General features: G+C 41.1%; 3 protein-coding genes across 6 annotated transcripts; all 3 read right to left on the bottom strand.

Annotated features, from left to right (window-relative positions):
- Positions 1-319: 319 nt before the first annotated feature.
- On the bottom strand, positions 320-4724 carry LOC114766896 (UDP-glucuronosyltransferase 2B20-like). 2 transcript variants are annotated; one of them, XM_028958247.1, is made up of 6 exons: positions 3953-4724; positions 2188-2336; positions 1969-2100; positions 1625-1712; positions 1317-1536; positions 320-602 (listed from the first exon to the last, which is right to left on the bottom strand). In XM_028958247.1, exons 1-6 carry the CDS (start codon positions 4668-4670, stop codon positions 320-322), a joined length of 1590 nt encoding a protein of 529 aa, XP_028814080.1. In that variant the 5' UTR covers positions 4671-4724. The 2 variants fall into 2 exon arrangements, with proteins under 2 accessions (XP_028814080.1, XP_028814081.1); XM_028958248.1 differs by having other exon boundaries at positions 2188-2333.
- LOC114766898 (UDP-glucuronosyltransferase 2A1-like) lies at positions 461-10401 on the bottom strand. Of its 3 annotated transcripts, none has more exons than XM_028958250.1 (5): positions 8620-10401; positions 8337-8527; positions 7353-7501; positions 7055-7262; positions 461-517 (listed from the first exon to the last, which is right to left on the bottom strand). In XM_028958250.1, exons 1-4 carry the CDS (start codon positions 8838-8840, stop codon positions 7176-7178), a joined length of 648 nt encoding a protein of 215 aa, XP_028814083.1. In that variant the 5' UTR covers positions 8841-10401; the 3' UTR covers positions 461-517; positions 7055-7175. The 3 variants fall into 3 exon arrangements, with proteins under 3 accessions (XP_028814083.1, XP_028814082.1, XP_028814084.1); XM_028958249.1 differs by lacking the exon at positions 461-517 and adding an exon at positions 6205-6961; XM_028958251.1 differs by lacking the exon at positions 461-517 and adding an exon at positions 6205-6961 and having other exon boundaries at positions 8644-10401.
- Positions 10402-10829: 428 nt separating this feature from the next.
- On the bottom strand, positions 10830-15073 carry LOC114766568 (UDP-glucuronosyltransferase 2B17-like). The gene is made up of 6 exons (XM_028957429.1): positions 14297-15073; positions 12359-12507; positions 12140-12271; positions 11981-12068; positions 11673-11892; positions 10830-11273 (listed from the first exon to the last, which is right to left on the bottom strand). Exons 1-6 carry the CDS (start codon positions 15012-15014, stop codon positions 10991-10993), a joined length of 1590 nt encoding a protein of 529 aa, XP_028813262.1. The 5' UTR covers positions 15015-15073; the 3' UTR covers positions 10830-10990.
- Positions 15074-15380: the final 307 nt, after the last annotated feature.

The following is a 15380-nucleotide window of genomic DNA, read 5'->3' as shown; positions in this document are numbered from 1 at the left end:
TTAAAGATTCCTTTTAGTTGCAGCCGCTGCAGCACAACCACAAATGTGTTATCTGCCATTGTTGGATGTATGATGCATTTAGGGTTATAGGTCAGGTTGGGGGTTGGGCTAATATACCAGCATTTACCCACAAAAAAAGCCACTTTGCTGTCCACACGAATACACGGGAGAAGAAACTTTACTCTGGAGCCCGTTTCAGAAAACAAACATTCTTGGGGCCCTGAAATACCATTTCTGTGTGGATGGAAGACCAGATCAGATAGAAATTTTCACATTTTAAAGAATGTGGACAAGGGCAGAGTCCCCTTTACTCCCCTCATCACTCAGTTTTGTTCTTCCTCCTGGTTCTCCAGCAGCACATTCTGATGCAGAAGCAGCACGTTTTCACCATGAGGAATACAAAGAGTCCCACCACAGCCAGCAGAAACACTGCCACATCCAGGCAGTAGTACTGGTACCAGGTGAGATTGTGGGCCTGTACTCTCAGGTGCTTGGCTCCTTTATTCCTCATGACAAACTCGATCCAGAACAATGCCCGATCAAGAGGTTTTGTTGGCTGGTCGTGATGGAGCTCTGAAATCCTCATCATGTTCTTTTTGTACCTGGAGATAAAATGGAAATTTCTGAAGTAAGCAAGTTCACAGGTAAGGAAACAACAAAGCCACAACCTTTGGTCTGGTTATTTTCACATGAAATCAGACGAAGAAGAATGCAGCAGCTCTGAAGACTGAAGGCCGGCAGGTTTTTCTCCTGAACAGAGATGACTTTTTCATAAATAGCATTTTTACTAATATATTTTCTCAGCACTAAATAGAACTTGGATCATGTTCAGAAGTGTCAGTTTGTCTGGATTTGCAGTAGGAGGTCAGAGCCCATAATCATGACTGACATCAATCTGTATCTTGCTTAAGGGAGCCTCAGAGGCATTTTTGCAACTCAGGATTTGAACCTGCAAACTTTTGGTTACAAATCTGCTTCCTTAACCACTAGGCCACCAATCCCCTGTCTATCTCCAGTCAATACATTATACAGCCCAGGTGTGATACATCATCCTTTCTCTGCCCTGTCTTCCCTATACATTCATAATACTGCTGTCTATGTGCGGTGTCAGCCATCTTCCCTCTTGGCAAATTCCAAAGTTAAGGTTTAAGTTTAAAGACTTTATTGTCATTGAACAAACAAACTTAGTATAACAAAACAAAAACAGAACAAAATTGAGGTTCAAACTAGTGAATTTGAACATTAGCAAACATGCTCCAAGTATGAAAGAACCCTATTTATATATTTGTTCAAATATATAAATATGTGTTACATACGATGGATTATTTATCACTGTGTCTAGGGCTTCCACCAAGTCTTCGACTTCCATTTTGAAGAAGTCCAGCATGACGGCAGCCCCTTTGTTCTTCATGAATAATATGTTTTCAAACTGGTCAACAAACAAGGGAATTCCAACTAATGGGACTCCATGATAAATGGCTTCAAATATTCCATTAGATCCACCATGTGAAATGAAGGCTTTAGTCTTTGGATGACCTTTGATAAAATGCAAGAAACCAAGTCAGACATCTAACTGAAAGGGAAAAGCAAAAATCATTGAAGAATCTTGAAAATAAATTATTACCTAGTAAATCCTTTTGAGGAATCCAGTCATAAATTCTTGTATTTGGGGCCAAAGTTTCTGGTTTCTCACCCCTGAGAGCCCACAAGACCTGGGGTCAGAGAAAAAGCATAATAGATTTTATCTTATTTTCACAAGCATCATGTGCACTAGATGCTAGGGTGGTAGTAGCCTAGTGGGTAACACACTCGCCTATGAACCAGAAGACCCGGGTTCAAATCCCATTACTACCATTGTGTCCCTGAGCAAGACACTTAACCCTAAGTTGCTCCAGGGGGACTGTGCCTGTAAATACTGAGTCGCTCTGGACAAGGGCGTCTGATAAATGCTGTAAATGTAATGCTAACCTTTTGTGGAATTTTTCCAAGTGCTGAGGCAAATTTGTTACTCATCTCCAAATTTTGATTTTTATAGATGGAACCCAGTGAGAATATTACAATTCCATCATCTCCAGAGCTCTGTACGAAGTCCTCCATATCCTAAAATGAGCCAGAAAATTCTCCTGTTAATATAACTTTCCAAGCATTGAACTTTTGAACATAGAGCTTCTGAAGGTTGAGCCTTACCTTTGGAAGAGGCTTGGGAGGTTTACAGTGATAGCCACCAATGAACACAAAGTTTGGAGGGAAAGGCCGAGGATAGTCCCAGTTCCAGTATGATCTCATGAGCCAAATCTCAGCTTTTCCAATTGAGTCGCAAAATGTGATTGGTTCTCCTGAACACAAATTAATTTATTATGTGGATGGATATTTTTTATTGGAGGAGACTCCAAAGGATGAAATGTGAGGTTACCAATCATTGCATACTAATAATAGAGTGGCCAGTGAGTATACAGTGGTGTGAAAAAGTGTTTGCCCCTCCCTGATTTTTTACTTTTGTCCACTTTTAGTCACATTTTAATGTTCCAGACCGTCAATAAACAGTAAATATTAGTCAAAGACAACATAAGTAAATACCAAATGTGTTTTTTTAGTGAAGGATTTTATTATTAAGGGAGGAAAAAACAAAGGTGACTTCCCCTGTTGAAACATAACTGAACAGAGATTCATCACACTTGAGTTTAATATCTCTAGCCACACCAGGCCTGATTACTGCCACATCCGTTCTCAAGAATGCACTTTAACAAGACCTGCCTGACAAAGTGATGTAGAACCAAATATCCTCAAATTTTACACACCATACAGTGTGACGTACCGTAATGGAGTATGTGTATGTTCTGTTTGTGTGTCTGCCTCCCTCTCTCTTTCTCTGTAATGTTGCAGGGTGGCTCCTCATCAACTCCTCCCCTTCCTGTCATGATTGGTGGGCTGTAATAGGGAAGGGGGCTCAAAATGATTTCTGCTTTGGGACAAGATGAGAGGGTGTTGGTGTGAAGTAGAGAGGGTGTTGGTGTGAAGTGAAGGATTGTGACCAGAAGACAAGAATGTAACATGGACTTGAATCATATCTCAACTGACCAGAACCGCTTAGTGTGTTTTGTTTGTTCATATATCTTTGTTTGTAATAAACGGTTAGCCGTAAGTGCAATCGTGACGTTTGGAGATGTCCCATTTGCTTGACCTGGGTCAGGAACATTCCAAACCATTATACACAAAGGGCAAAAATCATGGAACTGTGGTGAACCTTCCCAGGAGTGGCTGACCGACCAAAATTACTCAAAAGTGCAGCAACGACGCACCCAAGAGGGTTGCAAAGAACCCCACAATAACATCCGAAGAGGCAAGGCCTCACTTGCCTCAGTTAAGCTTATCACCACATTTCAGAAAAGAACATCATGCCAAAAGTAAAATATGCTGGTGGTAGTGTGATGGTCTGGGGCTGTTTCGCTGCTTCAGGACCTGAAAGACATTTTGTTTGACATATTGAGGGAGAATGTCTGGCCATCTGTTCGTTACCTCAAGCTGAAACGAACATGGGCTCTGCAGCAGGACAATGATCCAAAACACACCAGCTAGTCCACCTCTAAACGGCTGAAGAAAAAGAGAAGGAAGACTTTGGAGTAACCTGGATAAAAGTCTTGACCTGAGTCCTTTTGAGATGCTGTTGCATGATCTTATATTGGCTGTTCATGCATGAAAACCCTCCATTGTTGCTAAACTAAATCTGCAAAGATGAGTGGGTCAAAATTCCTCCACAGCACTGTGAAAGACTCATTGCAATGTATCACAAACACTTGATTGCAGTTGTTGCTAGTCAGGGTGACCCAACTAGTTATTAGGTTTAGGGGGCAATCACTTTGTCACTTTGTTTTTCTTCTCTTAAAATAAAATTCTTCACTTAACCACATTTTGTGGTTATTGTGTTTACAGGGCATTAAAACAGTCCTCTTACCTTTAATTTCACTGTACAATGGATTCAGTTGTACATGAGTCAGAGTATAAAATATGGTCGTAAGCATGACGTGCTGCAGGAAGTTCTGCACTCTCTCTGGAAAGTTCATTCGGTCACTGAAGCGCACGGGGTGAGTCGGTGTGTAGGATGGAGTGGATGGCATTTGTCCACAAATTCTCTCCAAAGCGTATCCAAAGAACATTTTCATGACTACGATTAAAGGCACATTAAGCATGTCCGCCAGCAGGTCACCACAAGGGGTAAAGGGATCGTACAGGACAACATCAAACTTTGACTGTCGCAGTGTGCCCATGACCGTCTCGTTTTTAATCATTGCTTCACATATTTCAAAGGCGCTCACATTTTTCATTAAGTCAATCACTCTTGAAACAGTGTGCAGAATAGTGGAATTTTTGAATTGCACCCAGATGTCTGTCATCTCATCCCACATTGCACTGAACTCATGCTCCTCACGAGACACGCTGAAGAACTGAAATTTGAAGCCTTCTTCTTTTGCGTACTTCACCGTGTTTGAAGCAGTGCTGACCAACACAGTTACTGAATGGTTGCGTTCCACCAGCTCCTCCACAATCACACGCATGTTGTGCCAGTGGCTGAACTCGCCTGGGATGACAAGGACATTCCCGGATTCAACTTGATAAAAGCCGACCAGCAACAGACCCTGCAAAATGAAACAAAATGGACGAACAGAAGTCATCTCTGTTCAGGAGAAAAACCCGCCGGTCTTCAGTCTTCAGAGCTGCTGCATTCTTCTCTGTCAGATTTCATGTGAAAATAACCAGACCAAAGGTTGTGGCTTCCACCCAGGGGCGGAGACTGCCGAGTCACGTGTCTGATGTGTTTTGCAAACCCCCAGATAGGACGTTTATATTACTGATTGACCTAGACCTATGGAGTCTTTACAACCAACATATCAATCCTCTCTATTGGACTTTCTGAATAGCCAACTTCATGGTTGCATTTTTTAGCTTTGCCTATCGCCTTTAATTCTGTGGATATATTCATTGCAATGCCTTATAGCAATAAAATAAACATAATCATTCCATTTATTGTTTTTTACTGTTTGTCTGACCAATCACACAATTAGGAAATATGATATAAATGAAGTAAGCATGATTTTTACATTATGATTTCAAATACCTTTACAATTTTATCTGAGCTCTAATGAAAACTCACACCTTCCGCCATGATGACAGAGTAGTGCAACCATACTAAGGGGGTGAGCTCACAGAGCAATGTACCCTGAGCATAACCTAATCCAACTTGGAAGTAAAGGGTGGACGTCAGATCTTTCACTGACCCTGACCCTGGGCAGTGGTGGCCTAGCGGTTAAGGAAGCGGCCCCGTAATCAGAAGGTTGCCAGTTCGAATCCCGATTCGCCAAGGTGCCACTGAGGTGCCACTGAGCAAAGCACCATCCCCACACACTGCTCCCTGGGCGCTTGCTCACTGCTCACTCAGGGTGATGGGTTAAATGCAGAGGACAAATTTCACTGTGTGCACCATGTGCTGTGCTGCTGTGTATCACATGTGACAATCACTTCACTTCACTATTAATCTGACTCCATTAATTGTTAGCTAAGTATTTTAACTCTTCTGATGTTACCTGGACATACAGATGCATGCCACAATAGACATTACAGGAATTAATAGTTTCTCAGTTATTGACATAGTTAGATTACTATTGCAGAATCATAGAAATATTGCATGTAAAATGGTGCCAATGTTACTGAGAGCCCCAAATGAGAAAAGCAGGCACATGTACAGAGGGGAAAGATAGAGAAAGAGCAAGGAGCAAACTCCATATAAAAAGCCTGCACCCCAGAGCAGAAGCTGGGTGAATGTAAGAAGAAGCCCAGAAGCTAGTGTGAAGAAACCTTGATATAGCATCCCATATAAAGGTCCGGCCACCATGTTGTCTTTAGCTTGTTTGTCAATTGTGGGGTTTTTTTGTGTGCAATTCCCATTTTTGCAGCTCACCTTTCACTATTGCCTAGATAGTTTTTGGCCTATTGACCCTTTTGACTCTACTATTTGGATTGCCCTTGCTTGCTCTTTTTCTGGACCCCAATGATACCAACCACGCTCTCACCCCCCAGATACAGATTTTGCCTTCTCGGCTTGTCTGTGTGTAACTTACAGGTACTGACCTTATTCTGATGACACTGAATTCTGATGGCCCCACACAGCCTTTCATGGCCATGGTAATGATTGCCTTTGTTTCCCCACCGTGTGCTGCAGCCCCCACCTCGGAGTGACTGCACAAGGCAGCCTGTTCCTCTACACTCCCCCCATCCCGCTCCAACCTGTATCCTATCTGATCAGAGGAACTCCCCCGTTCAACCTGCTCCAGACCTCCCGACTCCCAAAGCTCATCCACGATGTCTGCATGTGCACCACACAATCCCTCCCGTGACAAGTGGTGATCCACTCCCCACAAGACTCCCCTATCAGCACTAAGCCATGGACCCAAAATGTCCTGCTCTCTTGAATATTACTAAAATTCTAATTAATTTAAAACTATTTCTTTGTCAAATTAAAAATATGAAATTATACAGCAGTGTCCAATTTGTCACAATATGGAGTGCATCAAAGAAAAATACAGTAATGTGATATTTTTGTTGTTTATGGAATCCACAAACAATTGAATAAACAATTGTGGCCATTGTCCTCCTGCTCTTTCTTTCGGTGGATGCCCTTCCTGACACATCCCACCATATTTACAAGGGACTTTGTACTGCCACCAATTAATACATTGTCATGTGTATCTTCATGTGCATCCTCTATCCACGCATCACTCTATTTTATTCTTCCTCCCTGTTCTCTTTGCAGCACTTTGCAGAAGCAGCACGTTTTCACCATGATGAATATGAAGAGTCCCACCACAGCCAGCAGAAACACTGCCACATCCAGGCAGAAGTACTGGTACCAGGTGAGATTGTGGGCCTGTACTCTCAGGTGCTTGACTCCTTTATTCCTCATGACAAACTCGATCCAGAAAGAAGAAGAAACCAAGTCACACATTTAACAAATGTGCAAAAATGATAGATGAAGTAGAAGTAGATTAGTGTAAATTATTACCAAGTAAATCATTCTGAAGGATTCCAGTCATAAATTTTTGAATTTGGGGCCAAATATTCTGGTTTCTCACCAATGAAACCCCACATGACCTGATGTCAGAAGTCAATCAAATTAGTTCACCTCATGTTTTGTCATGCAGCAGTATGCAATACAGTGAAAAGACCACAATGCCATCGTCTCCAGAACTTTGCACAAACTGCTCCATGTCCTAAAATCAGACAGAAATTTAGCCTGTTAAATATAGCATAACAAACATTTTGAATATATTGCCTCTGGAGGTCATGTGGCTTAGCTTTACCTTTGGAAGAGGCTTGGGAGGTTTACAGTGATGGCCACCAATGAACACAAAGTTTGGAGGGAAAGGCAGAGGATAGTCCCAGTCCCAGTATGATCTCATGAGCCAAATCTCAGTTTTTCCAAATGGTTCACACATGAGAGGTGGTTCTCCTGAACAAGGATTAAATTTTGTGTGTACATATATTTACACATATATTGTCATGCTAATAAAATTAGAAGTAAAATGAAGGAGTAAAATTAAGTGAAAGTGAAATGATTGTGAAACACAACAACAACATTTATTTCTTATATAGCCCAAAATCACATACAGTATGTCTCAATGGGCTTTGACAGGCCCTACAGTTGACACCCCCCACACTTGACCCTTCTGCACACAAGGAAAAACTCCACACAAAAAAAAAACTCTAGGAGAGAGAAAAAAAGAAAGGAAGAATCCTTGGGAAGGAGTGATACAGAGAGGGACCCCCTTCCAGGGTAGAGTGAGCCTGCAAATGGTGTCAGTGCATGGTTGGATATGATATAATGATAAGTCCTACGGTTGTAGGGTTGGAGAGCACACAGTGACACAACTAAATGTGTCCTCTGCTTTTAATCATCACCCTTGGTGAGCAGTGGGCAGCCATGACAGGTGCCCGGGGAGCAGTGTGTGGGGACGGTGCTTTGCTCAGTGCAATTATGGTACAATATGGGTTTTTGGAATTATTGACATTACATAATGTCAATAATTCCAATTAATTATTATTCAGATATGATAATTATCATATGCCTGGCAACTATACTTATCTTTTCCTTCACCATGACAAACTGGTGCAGTACCCATGAAATTTCGGATCTGGCCATCTTTTTGTATAATCTCACAATGCACTTTTCCATTATACGTCAAGATGATATGAACAATAAGTTTATGAGTAAATTGACACAAAAAAAGGTTGCTATCCTTCATAAATCTCTTTGTAGTCATGCTCAAGCATTTGGACAAACTTACCTTTAATATCGGTGTAGATGTTTTGCATCTGCACATGCATCACTGCAAAAAACATAAGCGTATGGAAGATGTACTGCAGGAAGTTCTGCACTCTCTCCTGAAAGTTCATTCGGTCAGTAAAATGCACAGGCTGAGTTGGGGTGTAGGATGGAGTGGATGGCATTTGACCACATATCCTGTATGTGGTCAAGCTATAGCCAAAGAACAGTTTCATAACCACAATGAAAGGCACATCAAGCATGTCCACCAGCAGGTCACCACATGGAAGGTAATGAACTGAAACCTGAAGCCTTCTTCTTTTGCATACTTCACCGTGGTTGAAGCAGTGCTGACCAACACTGTCACTGAATGGTTGCGTTCCACCAGCTCCTCCACAATCACATGCATGTTGTGCCAGTGGCTGAACTCTCCTGGAAGAATGAGGACATTCCCACTCTGTACATTCTGAAAGCCAAAGAGCAGGATACTCTGCAAAATGAAACAGAAATGATGGATGGAAATCATCCCTGCATGACCAGATATCTCAGCGGTACACGGAAATTGTCACGGGGATAAGGTTTTCACTTTTCTCACTCTGATTCGCCCAAAGGTTGTGGTCTTCACCCAGGAGTGGATATTGTGTCACGTGTCTGACGTATTGAGCAAACATCCAACTCTAATTCATTTGCTATCGATTCAATCTGGATTTCAAAGGCTCCACTTATCAGTTATTGCTTGTTCCACTTTTGATCATTGCCCCTAACATTTAAGGTCTTATCCAGAATTGCTTAAAAATTACAAGTAATGCTCAGGAAACCTTAGGACTTTTCAGGCAATTTTTGCACAGGACACGGTGGTTTGTGGGGTTTCAATCCTTAGCTTTCTTGATTATCTGGTTCACAGACATGTTTGTGGTCTGTAGGGTGTAGGGTGGTAGTAGCCTAGTGGGTAACACACTCGCCTATGAACCAGAAGACCCGGGTTCGAATCCCACTTACTACCATTGTGTCCCTGAGCAAGACACTTAACCCTAAATTGCTCCAGGGAGACTGTCCCTGTAATACTGATTGTAAGTTGCTCTGGATAAGGGCGTCTGATAAATGCTGTAAATTTAAATGGTCTGAGTTAAGCAGTAAAATAACCTAATTGTTTTTGTGCTATTGTGCACTATTACAAAGTTTTGTTTTAGTAAAAATTAATTTAAAGTGGTTCAGGACCTACTCTTCTTACAAATGTTCAAATGCCGTTCATTCAGTACTTTGAGATATGAATTGCATAAATTACATTCTTCATTGACTGAACACATACTGCATTCAATCAATTCAATCATAACACAAAACTCTCTAGGGAGCACTTATATATATATATATTTATTTTATATGAGATTGTGTGATTTGAAAATGTGTTTTAGAATAATGATTATGTCTATGATGGTAATTTTTGACTGAAACTGAAATTTGAATTCAAAATTTAGATTTCACATCAGGAAACATAACAACACAGGATGAGCCCCGGATTCAGAGTAACCCCTTCTTAACCGAATCCTGACGGTTTTGGCTTGTCATAAGAATCAATAAGATTTTACCTTAATTTTTTGCCATTTTCTCTGCACTTTGTGTCCATCTATGACCATGCATTTTCCCTAGACCTTGTAATTGTTCCTGGATAATGTCCTTAACACAACCTAAGTCAGCATAGTCCTTCCGTTGGCTGAGCCTGTTATCTTTCAGTATGCGCAAAAATTAGTCCAACTGATTAGAATCCTGTGTCTGCAAGAGTAGTAAACTACCCTTTCTTAAGTCTTTAACTGTAGAACTGTAGGTGGTAGTAGCCTAGTTGGTAACACACTCGCCTATGAACCAGAAGACCCAGGTTCAAATCCCACTTACTACCATTGTGTCCCTGAGCAAGACACTTAACCCTAAGTTGCTCCAGGGGGGGACTGTCCCTGTAACTACTGATTGTAAGTCGCGTCTGATAAATGCCATATATGTAAATGTAGATCAGGGAATGTCTTGCTAATGTTAATTTCACAAAGTGTCTAGAAGTGTCCCTGAGCAAGACACTTAACCCTAAGTTGCTCCAGGGAGACTGTCCTTGTAACTACTGATTGTAAGTCGCTCTAGATAAGGGTGTCTGATAAATGCTGTAAATGTAAATGTAAATGTAAAATGTATTAAAGGATTTATTTTAGTTGCTTTATGAAATTCTGCAGCATTTATCAGACGCCCTTATCCAGAGCGACTTACAATCAGTAGTTACAGGGACAGTCCCCCTGGAGCAACATAGGTTTAAGTGTCTTGCTCAGGGACACAACGGTTTTAAGTGGAATTTGAACCTGGGTACACATAGGCAAGTGTGTTAACCACTAGGCTACTACCACCCTGCAGCACAACCACAAACGTGTTATCTGCCATTGTTGGATGTATGATGTGTTTAGGATTATAGGTCAGGTTGGCGGTTGGGCTAATATACCAGCATTTACCCAAAAAAAGCCACTTGCTGCCCACAAAATAACGCGAGAGAATAACCTTTACTCTGGAGCCAGTTTCAGAAAAAAAACATTCTTGAAATACCATTTCTGTGTGGATGGAAGACCAGATCAGATAGAAATTTTCACATTTTAAAGAAAAAAAATCCTGTGGACAAGGGCACAGTCCCCTTTATTCCCCTCATCACTCAGTTTTATTCTTCCTCCTGGTTCTCCTGCCACACGTTCTGATGCAGAAGCAGCACGTTTTCACCATGAGGAATATGAAGAGTCCCACCACAGCCAGCAGAAACACTGCCACATCCAGGCAGTAGTACTGGAACCAGGTGAGATTGTGGGCCTGTACTCTCAGGTGCTTGGCTCCTTTATTCCTCATGACAAACTCGATCCAGAACAATGCCCGATCCAGAGGTTTTGTTGGCTGGTCGTGATGGAGTTCTGACATTCTCATCATGTTCTTTTTGTACCTGGAGTTAAAATGGAAATTTCTGAAGTAAGCAACTGCAAGTTCACAGGTAAGAAAACAACAAACTTTTTTCAATCACAATATTTCATAAATTGTGTTTTCACTGATGTCTTATCTCAGCACTAAATAGAACTTGGATCATGTTCAGAAGTGTCAGTTTGTCTGGATTTGCAGTAGGAGGTCAGAGCCCATAATCATGACTGACGTCAATCTGTATCTTGCTTAAGGGAGCCTCAGTGGCATTTTTGCAACTCAGGATTTGAACCTGGAAACTTTTGGTTACGAAAACAAAAACAGAACTAAATTGAGGTTCAAACTAGTGAAAGTGAACATTATGAACAGTATGAAAGAACCATAAGAGTCATGTATTTGTTCAAATATAAAAATATGTGTTACATACGATGGGTCATTTATCACTGTGTCTAGGGCTTCCACCAAGTCTTCGGCTTCCATTTTGAAGAAGTCCAGCATGACTGCAGCCCCTTTGTTCTTCATGAATAATATGTTTTCAAACTGGTCACCAAACAAAGGAATTCCCACTATTGGTACCCCATGATAAATGGCTTCAAATATTCCATTAGATCCACCATGTGAAATGAAGGCTTTAGTCTTTGGATGACCTTTGGTAAAAAGCAAGAAACCAAGTCAGACATCTAACTGAAAGGGAAAAGCAAAAATCGTTGAAGAATCTTGAACATAAATTATTACCTAGTAAATCCTTTTGAGGAACCCAGTCATAAATTCTTGTATTTGGGGCCAAAGTTTCTGGTTTCTCACCCCTGAGAGCCCACAAGACCTGGGGTCAGAGGAAAAAGCATAATAGATTTACTCATATTTTCACAAGCAGCATGTGCACTAGATGCTAACCTTTTGTGGAATTTTTCCAAGTGCTGAGGCAAATTTGTTACTCATCTCCAAATTTTGATTTTTAAAGATGGAACCCAGTGAGAATATTACAATTCCATCATCTCCAGAGCTCTGTACGAAGTCCTCCATATCCTAAAATGAGCCAGAAAATTCTCCTGTTAATATAACTTTCCAAGCATTGAACTTTTAAACATAGAGCTTCTGAAGGTTGAGCCTTACCTTTGGAAGAGGCTTGGGAGGTTTACAGTGATAGCCACCAATGAACACGAAGTTTGGAGGGAAAGGTCGAGGATAGTCCCAGTTCCAGTATGATCTCATGAGCCAAATCTCAGCTTTTCCAATTGAGTCACATAATGTGACTGGTTCTCCTGAACACAAATTAATTTATTATGTGGATGGATATTTTTTATTGGAGGAGACTCCAAAGGATGAAATGTGAGGGTACCAATCATTGCATACTAATAATAGAGTGGCCAGTGAATATACAGTGGTGTGAAGTGTTTGCCCCTTTCTTACTTTCTTACTTTTGTCTACTTTGTCACATTTTAATGTTCCAGACCGTCAAAAAACAATAAATACTAGTCAAAGACAACATAAGTAAATACCAAATGTGTTTTTTTAGTGAAGGATTTTATTATTAAGGGAGGAAAAAACTTCAATGACCCTGTGTGACAAAGTGACACCCCACATTGAAACATAACTGAACAGTAATATGTTTAATATCTAATTTAATATCTCTAGCCATACCCAGGTCTTATTTCTGCCACATCTGTTCTCAATCAAGAATGCACTTAAATAAGACTGACAAAGTGATGTAGACCCAAATATCCTCAAATGTTACACACCATACAGTGTGACGTCCCGTGGCAGAGTATGCGTATGTTCTGTTTGTGTGTCTGCCTCCCTCTCTCTTTCTCTGTAATGTTGCAGGGTGGCTCCTCATCAGCCCATGATTGGACTCCTCCCCTTCCTGTCATGAATGGTGGGCTGTAATAGGGAAGAGGGCTCAAAATGGCATCTGCTTTGGGACAAGATGAGTGGGTGTTGGTGTGAAGCAAGGAAGTGAATGGAAGGATTGTGACCAGAGGACAAGAATATAACATAGACTTGAATCATAACTGACCAGAACCGCTTAGTGTGTGTTTTGTTTGTTCATATATCTTTCTTTGTAGTAAACGGTTAGCCATAAGTGCAATCACGTCGTTTGGAGTTTCAGCTCCTTTGTCCCATTTGCTATGTTCCTGACCCTAGACCAGGGTCGAAACATACAGAGATCCAAAGAAATTCAAGAACAAATGAGAAAGAAAGTAATTGAGATCAGTCTGGAAAAGGTAATACCCCACAACAACATCCGAAGAACTTCAGGCCTCACTTGCCTCAGTTAAGCTTATCTGGTGTAAAAGTAACACCGCATTTCAGAGAAAAGAACATCATGCCAACAGTAAAATATGGTGGTGGTAGTGTGATGGTCTGGGGCTGTGTCGCTGCTTCAGGACCTGAACATTTTCTAAAGGAGAATGTCCGGCCGTCTGTTCGTGACCTCAAGCTGTTCATGCATGAAAACCCTCCATTGTTGCTGAACTAATTCTACAAAGATGAGTGGGCCAAAATTCCTCCACAGTGCTGTAAAAGACTCGCAAACACTTGATTGCAGTTGTTGCTAGTCAGGGTGGCCCAGCTAGTTATTAGGTTTAGGGGACAATCACTTTGTCACTTTGTTTTTCTTCTCTTATAATATAATTCTTCACTTAACCACATTTTGTGTTTACTTGTGTTGTCTTTGACTAATATTTTAATTTGTTTGATGATCTGAACCATTTAAATGTGACATGTGACATGAAGAACTCAGAGTAAGAACTCAGAGAGCGGTGAACACTTTTTACACCACTGTACGTGGCAATAGTAGTTAATATAAACAGAACCTTGTCTCTTTAATGTAATGGCTAATTAGGACAATGATTTGGGTGCTGAGCTATTGCAGGGAGAGTGTGAAAATATATGGTAAACTAATGTATACTGCACAAGGCATATAATTACAAATTCCACAGTATACAAATTTTTGGGAGGGATTTTCTTTATTGTGTGTTTTTATGAAGAAGTTATCTACAAAAATTGACAAAATATTTGAAAAGCAGTGCATTAAAACAGTCTTCTTACCTTTAATTTCACTGTACATGGGGTTCAGTTGTACATTACCCAGAGTATAAAATATGGTCGTAAGCATGACGTACTGCAGGAAGTTCTGCACTCTCTCCGGAAAGTTCATTCGGTCACTGAAGCGCACGGGGTGAGTCGGTGTGTAGGATGGAGTGGATGGCATTTGTCCACAAATTCTCTCCAAAGCATATCCAAAGAACATTTTCATGACTACGATTAAAGGCACATTGAGCATGTCCGCCAGCAGGTCACCACAAGGGGTAAAGGGATCGTACAGGACAACATCAAACTTTGACTGTCGCAATGTGCCCATGACCGTCTCGTTTTTAATCATTGCTTCACATATTTCAAAGGCGCTCACATTTTTCATTAAGTCAATCACTCTTGAAACAGTGTGCAGAATAGTGGAATTTTGGTACTGCACCCAGATGTCTGTCATCTCATCCCACATTGCACTGAACTCATGCTCCTCACGAGACACGCTGAAGAACTGAAATCTGAAGCCTTCTTCTTTTGCGTACTTCACCGTGTTTGAAGCAGTGCTGACCAACACAGTTACTGAATGGTTGCGTTGCACCAGCTCCTCCACAATCACACGCATGTTGTGCCAGTGGCTGAACTCGCCTGGGATGACAAGGACATTCCCGGATTCAACTTGATAAAAGCCAACCAGCAACAGACCCTGCAAAATGAAACAAAATGGACGAACAGAAGTCATCTCTGTTCAGGAGAAAAACCTGCCGGGCTTCAGTCTTCAGAGCTGCTGCATTCTTCTCTCTCAGATTTCATGTGAAAATAACCAGACCAAAGGTTGTGGCTTCCACCCAGGGGCGGAGACTGCCGAGTCACGTGTCTGATGTGTTTTGCAAACCCCCAGATAGGACGTTTATATTACTGATTGACCTAGACCTATGGAGTCTTTACAACCAACATATCAATCCTCTCTATTGGACTTTCTGAATAGCCAACTTCATGGTTGCATTTTTTAGCTTTGCCTATCGCCTTTAATTCTGTGGATATATTCATTGCGATGCCTTATAGCAATAAAATAAACGTATTCATTCAATTTGTTGTTTTTTACTGT

The sequence above is a fragment of the Denticeps clupeoides genome, chromosome 17, assembly GCF_900700375.1.
Source record: "Denticeps clupeoides chromosome 17, fDenClu1.1, whole genome shotgun sequence".
NCBI classification, from domain to species: Eukaryota; Metazoa; Chordata; class Actinopteri; order Clupeiformes; family Denticipitidae; genus Denticeps; species Denticeps clupeoides.
The sequence above is the reverse complement of the archived record's forward strand: the minus strand, read 5'-3'. Positions and strand labels throughout refer to the sequence as shown.

Coding starts and splice junctions, on each gene's coding strand:
- LOC114766896 (XM_028958247.1), bottom strand. CDS start 4,670: ATGACTTCTGTTCGTCCATTTTGTTTCATTTTGCAGGGTCTGTTGCTG. Junction 2,101..2,187: donor CTCCCAAGCCTCTTCCAAAG/GTAAGGCTCAAC, acceptor GGCTCATTTTAG/GATATGGAGGACTTCGTACA. Junction 603..1,316: donor ACAGTGATAAATAATCCATC/GTATGTAACACA, acceptor TTTTATCTCCAG/GTACAAAAAGAACATGATGA.
- LOC114766568 (XM_028957429.1), bottom strand. CDS start 15,014: ATGACTTCTGTTCGTCCATTTTGTTTCATTTTGCAGGGTCTGTTGCTG. Junction 12,508..14,296: donor CATGTACAGTGAAATTAAAG/GTAAGAAGACTG, acceptor ATTTGTGTTCAG/GAGAACCAGTCACATTATGT. Junction 12,069..12,139: donor TTGGAAAAATTCCACAAAAG/GTTAGCATCTAG, acceptor CTCTGACCCCAG/GTCTTGTGGGCTCTCAGGGG.
- LOC114766898 (XM_028958250.1), bottom strand. CDS start 8,840: ATGATTTCCATCCATCATTTCTGTTTCATTTTGCAGAGTATCCTGCTC. Junction 7,502..8,336: donor CATCTACACCGATATTAAAG/GTAAGTTTGTCC, acceptor ATCCTTGTTCAG/GAGAACCACCTCTCATGTGT. Junction 7,263..7,352: donor CTCCCAAGCCTCTTCCAAAG/GTAAAGCTAAGC, acceptor GTCTGATTTTAG/GACATGGAGCAGTTTGTGCA.